General features: G+C 45.6%; 1 protein-coding gene across 4 annotated transcripts in view; it reads right to left on the reverse strand.

Annotated features, from left to right (window-relative positions):
• The window catches only part of HIPK3 (homeodomain interacting protein kinase 3), a 100,597-nt gene extending 92,346 nt beyond the window's left edge, over positions 1 to 8,251 (reverse strand). The window contains exon 1 of one of the 4 annotated variants that reach the window (XM_070564671.1): positions 7,972 to 8,251. In XM_070564671.1, the coding sequence (XP_070420772.1) occupies positions 7,972 to 7,993 (22 nt within the window). In that variant the 5' untranslated portion in view covers positions 7,994 to 8,251. Of the gene's footprint in view, positions 1 to 5,638; positions 5,880 to 6,357; positions 6,487 to 6,813; positions 6,952 to 7,971 lie in introns of those variants that run through there. The other 3 variants (XM_070564672.1, XM_070564674.1, XM_070564675.1) reach the window with 3 other exon arrangements.
• Between the last annotated feature and the right edge of the window lie 2,033 nt (positions 8,252 to 10,284).

Here is a 10,284-nt window from a genome sequence, read left to right on the forward strand (position 1 = left end):
TGTACTTTACGTAAAAGTCTTAGCAACTAAGCTGGTGGAAACCAGCCCTTCAAGTTCACTCCCACACATGAGGTAGCTTTACTCTTTTCCCTACCTACAGACTACTATTTCAATAGTAAACGATGTTTGTCACAAGAAAACTAGATGGAAAGGAATGGATCACCATTCAGGACAAATATATAGCCACCACGTGAAGTGACTGACACACACCTGACTACAGCCGCGTGTGTTCTGGGTTATGTTTCCGTAACAAAGTGCACGTCAGCGTGGCTGGGGTTCTAAAGCATCAGCACAGGAAGGACCAGACTCCCCAACACCAGTCTCTAAAGTGAAAAACTACTTTAGATTTACTGGATTGCTTGGCAATCGTACTTAGAAAAAGCTAACTTTATCCAGAGCTAGAAAACGCTTGGTAACGGCCACATATCTTAGACTCTGCTTGGGTACGCAGTGATCACATTTCTAGCCTCGTACATCACACAGCACTTCAAGAAATGGTTTATCTTCTAAAATTCCTTCCTTATGCTCTCTTTACCGAGCAGCTATAGTTATCTTCTCCCTTCGGGGCATTTTTGTTCTGTAATCTATAACATCTTTGGAAACTGCAATCCAGAGTCCTACTTTGAAAGCATGGGACTGAGCCTTTACTGCCCACTTGCAATCTGCCATCTTTATGACACACAAGTACAAACTCCAAGAGCAACTCAATTCTAGGAAGAAAAGATGCTGAGAAAGTCCATCGTATCTCATTTTTAGAATTTTACAAATGCACCTTAAAGTTTTAGGACAGAATACAAAATGAGGAAGTCTAGCTAGGCTTTACCAAGCTATCAGGATAAGCTTTAAAAAAACTGTTGTTTTACTAACACCTGTTTACCTAAAGACAGGTCTTAAAGGTAAAGGATATTGATACCTTCAGATAAAAGAAGAGTCTGTCTTGCTTATCATTAATCAAAAATTACAGCAATACATATGAGCCCCTTTCCCCAGACTAGAAAATAATCCAAGTCAAAATTACTAGGCAACACTCAAAATAAACAATCTTAAGAAATGTGAACCCACAACTAGAATATACAACTATGTACTGGGGGGATCTGGAGAGAAAAAGCAGGGGAAAAGAAATCTGAACAGGCTATATTTAAATTATTCTTCTTAGACAGTGTTTTCCAACTCACACACACATACAAATATTAAAGAAAATTTACAGTATTTAGCTAATTTTACCTACTACTTGCTCAAAGCTCTCTTCATTCATAGCACGGGACCTTGCACTTGGTGGACATTTAAATATGTACTAAATAAAAAAGTTTTCATACACATTTTATCTGCCGTAATAAAATTTCACTTATTTGTGGTTAGAGTCTGTGATCGAGCTACAAAAAAATAAAGCATACTAACCAGATTAAAAATCAAATATTTTTGAACCCAATATTGTTCTTATCTAACTTAAAATACAAAACTGCAACTGATACACTGCAGAGATACTTGTACTGTCTCCACGGAAACTGGTTACAAGTTGCCCCAAAATGCTTCTGTTTTGTTTTGTGTTGAGAACGCAGTGAAGCACAGCATCATAGCTACAGGCTACACAGCACACAACCTATAACTCTCATTGTGATTTTGTCACTACACCCTATTTAATCTCAATAGAGGCTGCAACAAATTACATGTTTAAAGTGCTCAGAAGTATTAACTTAAATTATACTTTAGAAGAAATGTCTCTAGGAAGTCAGGTTCAATTTCAATATGTTATCACTCTATCTAACTTATTAACTATTTAAGACCGCAGCATTATATATCTAAAGTCGTATAGTTTACCAAACCTACAAGACTCTCGTTGTATTATTAAACAGTTAACAGTCAGAATATAGACAAATGAAATTTTTAGGCCTTTAAATAACTGCATTACAGGGTTGGAAACATTTTCTGAGCAAGTTATTTTCTGCAAAAGTTTCAGTGTTTATACTATTTTATCTTTTTAAAATTGTAAAATACTTTGTTTAATTTATGAGTAATAAGCAACAAAGTAGGGGGGAAGTTGAAGAATTTCAAGTTATATAAATGTTTTTGGTAAACCAAATACTTTTTTTTTAATTTCTAAAATGTAATAATTGGCTAGTCAAATGCAGCCAAGTTTTATATTTTCTATCAAATCTTAAAGACAAAATTCTTGATAAGCCGTATGTAATCAAATATAATTTATAATAAATGGCTACAAAATTTTAAAGCAGGGGAGTCACATATTCGGTTCCTCTGATTATTTCAATATCTATCAAATCTAAACAATCTTTCTCCAATTAGAAAAGATCCTCCAGCATTAACAATTATGCAAAATGAAAAAGAACTTATCTGACCACCCCTGGCAAACCTTTATTTTCAATGTGACCAACAGTCAGACTGAAGAACCAGCCTTTGACAACTTAGATCCTTACCCAAGAGGAAGTAAGGCTCAAAAGGGCAAAGGACAAAGTCCGTCTCCCTTCCTCTTCTCTAAATCTCCACTTCCTCTCAGTGTAACCTGTTCGTTTAAATAACAAAATGACAAAGCAGCAAAGAAAGTGCAACACGAAGTGTATGTGGAAACCTAATCTTTAAAAGAAGAAACGTTTATCTCAGAAGGTAAAAATGGACTGTGTCGCAAATATCAGAGAAGTGTGGGCTTTAATTCAGTTTCAAAAACCTAGACTCAGACACTATGTGTACCATAGTTTTATTTTTAAGGATCTCTAGAAACTAAAATTATTCCTATAATCAAACTCATTTAATAGCAGTAATATATTCTATGCTCTTTGCACTTCTGACTTCAAGTTAGGCCTGAGATTTAACTGTACAGAAAGTTTATCTTCTCTAAATTCTTTTTTTTTTTAAGATTTTATTTTTTTCCCTTTTTCTTCCCAAAGCCCCCAGGTACACAGTTGTATGTGTTTAGTTGTGGCATGTGGGACGCCACCCCAGCGTGGCCTGATGAGTAGTGCCATGTCCGCCTCCAGGATCCAAACCTGCGAAACCCTGGATGGCCAAAGCAGAGCGTGCGAACTCAGCCACTCTGGCTGCAGGCTGACCCAATCTTCTCTAAATTCTTAAAGAAAAGTCTTTTATATTGAAGAAACAAAAGACAAAGAGATAGGGAGGCAAGGGGAAGAAAAAGAATTTTAAAACTCGATCAAGGATGATAAACAGATTTCACCAGACTGATCGTTTAGTAGGTATCATGGCATGTTCTTAATCTTTCCCCCAAGCTACCACAAAACTTGAACATTTAAGTCAAAACACATTTCTAAGTCTCCCAAACCCAATTAAACCAACTTCTTCCCCAACTACAGCCCAGCTTCCTCTACCCTACCTGTCCCACAACCTTTCCTCCACTCAGTCTCCTGCAGGAAGGAAAAATTCTCACTCTTAGAAAACTAGAGAAACTATCTGGGTCAAAGTAACAAAATAGATTTAAGGTAAAAAATATTGCCCTTGGTTTGTTTTTCAAAGACTTTCTGTTGGAAAAAGTCAGCTTTCTAAAGTACTGACTACTAAATATAAGACAAAGTAAATCAGTTTAATGACTTAACTGTCCCCAAACCACAAATGCCACCCTAAAAACACAGTATTTCCAATCCTCATCCAGCTCTTTCATTTCCACCCAGGAGGAAGAGCGGCGGCTCTGGGTGCACAGGATCCCAGTGGTGCACCTCAGAACCACGGCAACAGGCGGCCTTCACGCAGCGACACGGCCCAAGTTCCAACTGACAACAGCCTGACCTGCTAGATAGGTCAAGGTCTAACTGGACAAACATTTAGGTAAAATGTTTAACATACATCCTCCAAATATGTATTTTAGCTTGGTCCTAACAGTGATTAAGATAAGTTCCACAACAGCTATGACAAAGCGTCAGAAGCAGCACACTAATATTAAGTTGTTTTTCCCACAAAGCACTCTTAATTATACCAACCCAACCAAAAGAAGTGGACTATATTTCCTTAAGTCGGCCACATAAGTGCTCTGGCTATCCTAAAAACCTCCACTGATTCAAAACTTATACTCCAAATACATGTCCCTCTCCAACTTACAAGTGCTTAAGGGTAACAGGCAAGATATACTTGCTAAGCAGCTGGATCCAGAACCAGTAAGGACATTTAAAATAATTTCTTTAGACTTACATTTGTATCATATAAAAGAGCTGTCTATGACAAAGCTGTCAACAAGTTGTGTGGGGGGAGAGGGGCACCTTTAAAAAAGTAATGACAGACTCTCCATTTGAACAAAGTTCCAACAGTTTGTCTTCAGATGTAACTTCCGAGTTAAACATACCACATTGGAAGCCTCAACTTCAGATATTAGGAAATTAGCACAGCCACAAACCCAGAAATTTTACATCAACATTTCTTTTGGCAGCAACAATATAATTATACAGCAAGTTATTCTGTATCCTCTAATAGTTAAGAGGTAAGAATAACTCTGGCAGGATATTTTAAATACGGAGAGTTTCAAAGTTCCTTAAATCTACATATTGCCATGAACAAGTTTTCATCTCCAAACTGAAACATAAAGCTGCCATGGAAATTACATTTTTTATGCCTTTGAATTAACCCCCAGTAATGCAGTTCTAATCTACCATACCACCACCCCTGGTGAACTGCCACAATGAGACCAGCACGTTAAGAAAGTCAACTTCAAAGTCACCAGAATAAGACATTCTAACATTCAAATGGAAAGTGACATGCACACCAGTGCTCCACCAATGGACCTGAGACAGGCTCCGGAAACAGCATTCCGAAATTCACATTTTCCCCTGCTTCCCTCCCATAGACATGTCTTCAGTGCTCTTGTAGTATCAAATATTTAAAACAAAAGCTCAATCCAGAACTTCATTTGACAGCTGTTGCTATTTTAAGTTGCAAGAAAAAAAAAGGCTTTCAATACCCTGCATTAAACAAATACTTATTTATGCGTCGGGCCATACCAGCTACAGCGACCCACCTCTGTAATTTACACCTTATTTTATGGTATTCCATGACAGAACACCCAAAACATTAAAGTAGTATGATCTGAAGCTTCTTTTCAAGCATGTTTACAGGAAGAATTACCTCATAAAAAACCATCCACTTTTATGTGACTCTCAAACTCCATGCCCAGAAGCTAATGACTAGTTTATAAGCAAGATAATGACTAGTTCAACGGAAACAGCATTATGACAATAAACTCAGACTGGCTCACCATGTTATGATCTGCTTGCCTAATATGTATGTTTAGCTACTGTAGTCAGCAATGTCCAAATATAAATTTGAAACATTTAATGGTTGGTTCTGTTCTAGATTTTAAGTTCACCCTACCTTTTCAAAACATAGTTTTAATGTAAGGCTGTCCACATTTCTTATTTTTTTAAGAAAACATATTCCCTAGAGTAGAAAAAAAAGAGTTAAGGAACAAATTAAATTGTTATTCAATTTCCTATAAGCACACACACACACAAAATCTAATGTCCAAAATCTCAAATATTTCAGCACATCTCTACCTTAACAGAAATTCAAAACCAATAAGTTTCAAAACTAAAAGGAAAATAAACTTCAAACAGGTTGGGCATTACATTCCATAAATAAGAGTTCCCTACATTATGAATGTACCCATAAATATACCAAGAAATACCTTGTTGACTTAAAAGTAAAGAACTTCACTTGCATCCCAATTACTGTTACGTGGCATGAAGGCATAAGGCAACCAGCAAAACTACAAAAAGTATTTTTTAGAAAAGTCAATCATACAAAATCGCCCCCTTCACAACAACACGGATGGACCCGGAGGGCATTAAGCGGCTCTGATCTCACTCGCACATGGAAGAGAAACGCGCACAGTGCAGCGTCCCCGGGGCGCGGGGCTGGGGGTGGGCGGAGGCGGCGAGGGGGGCGCCTTGATACTGATACCGGGACTGACAAACGGGAAGAACGCACAGCTGCAGTCTCACAACGTTATCAACTCTTATGAGCTCGATAAAACAAAAACCAGCCCGCCGCATTTTGTTTACTTAAACGCTAAGTTTAATCCTGACCTATCAAAACCCTATCGCGGCTCAGCCTGGAAAATCAGCACCGCGCTTGCAAACGCCAGCAGAATCCAGACGCATCCCACACGGCGAGGCGCGCTCAGTTTCCGAAAAATTACACGAGAAACGCAGGATGACGTCAAACATCTCAGCTGGGGAACCAACCCACCCACCCATCCTGCTCCGAAGTTTTCATCCAAAATTCGATCAAAAATGGAACCTCTGAAAATTTTAAAGCGCCCCGCAATTAAAACTTCGAGGTAAACTGGAAGGGGACGAACGTGAAAATTTCCACTTCGGGCAGCTGCAGCTAACAAGCAAATACCTAAAATAGGAAGGAGAAACCGCCGCCGCCGCCGCCGCTCTCCCAACCCCCGGGGGCCCAGCTGACGGCGGCGCCCGACAGGTGGAGACCGACGACCCGGCCCGCGCCCGCGGCGCCCGCCGCCCGCCTTCCGCGGGCCTCCCGGAGCCGGCGCGCCGCGTGGGTCCCGACGGGCGGGCGCGCGCAGGGCCCGCGGCCGAGACCCAACTTCGGCGGCCGGGAAGGGCCGTTGCGCAACGCCGGCCGGGCGCCGCTCCCCGCAGGCCGCGCCGCCGCGCAGGGGCCCCGCGCAGCCGCATGTCCGGGCCCGGGCTCCGAGCGAGGCCTGCGCGCGCCGGGCCGCGGGCTCGCGGGGCGCAAGGGGCGCGGCCGGGACGGGCAGGGGGGGGGGGGGGGGCGCGGGCGGCGGAGGGGACGCGGGCCGGAGGCCGAGGGGCCGGCGCGCCGAGCCCTTACCTTCTAGGGGCCCGCGCTCTCCCCGCCGCGGGCGGCCGCAGCCCTGGGCATGTCCGTGCGCGCGGGGCCGTGCCGGGGACGCGAGCCAGGCGCTCAGCAGGCGGCACCGCCCAGCCCGGGCTCAGCCCCTCTCCGCGGCCGCTGCCATCTTGTCCCGGCGGCTGAGAGGAAACGGCCGGACGCCCTCCCCCGCCCGCTGCCGCGGCTGCTCTGGCTGCCGAGCGCCGGGCCCGTCTGCCTCATCTTCCTGCCCGGGGCGCGGGTGGGGACGGCGGCTCCGACGGCTCGGCTACGGGTGGCGCGCGGCGCGGGGCGCGGGGCGGAGGCGGCCCATGCCCGACCGCGGCCGCGAGGGGGGGCGCGGGCACGGCGCGCAGGCGGCGACGGCGGCAGGCCCGGCTCTCGGCTCGCCGCCCGCCGGCAGGCGTCGCCCGCCCGCTGCGCCGGCCCCGGCCCCGCCCCGCGCCGCCACCCGCCCCGCCTCCGCGCCGCCACCCGCCCCGCGCCGCCCCGCCCCGCGCCGCGCCCCGCCCCGCGCCGCCCCGCCCCGCGCCGCCCCGCCCCGCGCCGCCGCCCGCCCCGCCTCCGCGCCACCGCCCCGCGCCCGCCCCGCCTCCGCGCCGCCCCGCCCCGCGCCCGCCCCGCCCCGCGCCGCCGCCCGCCCCGCCTCCGCGCCGCCGCCCCGCGCTCGCGCCGCCGCCCGCCCCACCTCGGCCCGCCCGGCCGCTCCCTGTGGCTCCGCGCCCGCCGGCCCCTCCCGCCCCGCGGCCCCCGGCGCCCCGCCGCTGCTCGGGGCCGCGCTCCAGGCCCGGTCCGCCCGAGATGTGGGTTTAAAAAAGGTCCTCGCCCCGGGAACGGCTGGGAACGCGGAAGCGGGATTTCACGGGCCTTCGGGAGCCGGTCATCACAGTCTCCCCTTCCACCGCTTTAGGATCTGTCTCTTGGCTGCTTCTTTTAAAGGTCCAAAAATAAGGAAAGGGGAAACGCTCACTGCCGTGAACCATCCCGGTCTAAAACAGGTCCTCCCCACACCCCCACCCCCATCCCGAGGAGTCGCGGGAACTGTAAATCAGGTTCAAGGACGGGGCAAAGGCCCTCTCGGAAATTCTCCAAGAGCATCTCTCTAGTCCAAACCCCGTAAACGTGAAGTTCACCCACCTCCGCGTTGGTGATTCTGCATCGAGTTAGTGCACTCCTGGAGACTAGGAAATCAACAGAATGGCCCATCTCGGACCACGGAATCATAGAATCATAGGATTGGAGAGATAAAGGAAACTGAAAGATCCTCGGTGGAAAGTCTCAAGCTAGGACACGGGTTCGAAGACATTCAGGTGGCGTGCCCGAGGTTATACAGCAAAGCCCTGGCATTCGCCCCCTCTCCTTTTCCCCAGGAAACAACCGACCTTCTGAGTACCTCTCATTCAGAGTTAAGTTTTTTAGATATACGTTTCCTCTCTTTCCTTTTGTTCTGAGTTAACGTTTAACCTTTGGGAAACAGCTTTCTCTGAGGATTAAAAGTGCCCTTTCTTTGTTCCCTCCATAATCTTCCCTGGGAGGACAGACTACGACGTCTGTGTTTATCCCCAGACATTTTCTGTGGCAGTAAGAGGGGCAGTGAGTAGGGAGTGGCAAATGGCTGCATATTTGATACCACACATTTATTCCCTACCGCTTTTCAAACTGGGAGAGGAGTATTCTGGAGGAGGCCTTTAAAAGAGAAAAGGATAGTATGCCCTGAGGCAGTTGGAAATAACTTTTTCGAATGACAGTTGTTGTCTTCAGGTTAGGGAGGATAACCAGTTACAAAGGCCTCCAAAGTGGAAAAACAAAAGAATGACTGTCTCTGAGAGAGAGCAGCATATTAGCCGTTCCTTTTTACTAGTATTTAGTTACTTTTGATTTTTTTTAAAAAAAGCGAGAGTTAAAGGAACCAAAAAAGGATAAAAACATTACTCAAAGGAGAAAGTTACAACAATAGAAAACATCTACCAGCAAGTCAGGGAAAATATTCCACTAGAACATCAAACTTTCAGAATTTTTGCAAAACATTTCTCTAGGTCCCCTCCAATGGGACACTGGCATTCTCCCTACTCGTGGCATTGCTACATCTGTGAAAAAGGTGAAAAGGGAGGATTGTTTTTTCCTTTCTATCCCTGACATTGGTACTCACTACATTATAAATTCCAAGAGAGGATTCTGTCGTTATTTTTTTTTTACTACTACATGGCCAGTGCCTAAGACACTGCCTAATAGTAAGTCCTTAGTAAATGTTGCTAAATAAGTAAATGTACACTATTAATTCCAATTCTCCTCCACTTTATACCTATTGTCTAGTAACTCTCTCCCCTTTCCAATCCATTCTGAACACCAACATCCAGATAAGTTTTCAAAGCCCCCGATTTAGCCATTTTATGAAATTTGTTTAAAAATGGGAAACTTCTCAGTGTTAAATTCTTTTTAAAAATACAGACAATTGGAGTTAAGTGCACACATTCCGCTTTGGCAGCCCGGGGTTCGCCGGTTCAGATCCTGGGGGCGGACACGGCACCACTTGGCAAGCCATGGTGTGGCAGGCGTCCCACCTATAAAGTAGAGAAAGATGGGCATGGATGTTAGCTCAGGGCCAGTCTTCCTCAGCAAAAAGAGGAGTATTGGCAGCAATTAGCTCAGGGCTAATCTTCCTCAAAAGAGTAAATAAATAAAAATACAGACCACTAAATTGTATATTAAAAAAGTTAATGATGCATCAAAAGATGATAGCCAAAAATTTAATAGTCTTTTCACTCAAAAATATTACTTAGGGCCAGCCCAGTGGCATAGTGGTTAAGTTTGTCCACTCCACTTCAGCGGCCCAGGATTTGCTGTTTCAGATCCCAGGCGTGGACCTGCACACTGCCCATCAAGCCATGCTGTGGCAGTGTCCCACATACAAGACAGAGGAAGATTGGCACAGATGTTAGCTCAGGGCCAATCTTCCTCATATATATATATTATATATATATAATATATAATATATATATATTACTTAAATGCTGTGTACCAGGCACTGTGCTGTGGTCTGAGGATACAGTGGTGAATAGGGAGACACCTGTGAGCTTATACTCTCTCTAGAAAGTTGGCTATTGAACAAATAGTTAATTATAACATGAGTAAGCATTATAAAAAAGGGAAGTACAGTGCACAATGAGGGGCTAGAACAGGAGGACGCAATCAAAGGGCATAGTGGGGAAGTCAGAGAAAGCCGGGTTCTTTCCTCATGCTCCAGGACTCCGCTAACCCCTCACTTCCTCGGAGAGGAACCGCCTACTCGTCTGACTAAGCTAAATTCCCATATTTCTTTCCTTTGTAGCATTTTTCTCAGTTGCCATCGTATATTTATTTTCTGGTTGTTTGAGCACTGTTTATGTCGTCCACTAATCTGAAGGCTCCACGGAAGCAGAGAGCACATCTTTTTTGTTCTCCATTGTATCC

The sequence above is a fragment of the Equus przewalskii genome, chromosome 11 (assembly GCF_037783145.1).
Source record: "Equus przewalskii isolate Varuska chromosome 11, EquPr2, whole genome shotgun sequence".
NCBI classification, from domain to species: domain Eukaryota; kingdom Metazoa; phylum Chordata; class Mammalia; order Perissodactyla; family Equidae; genus Equus; species Equus przewalskii.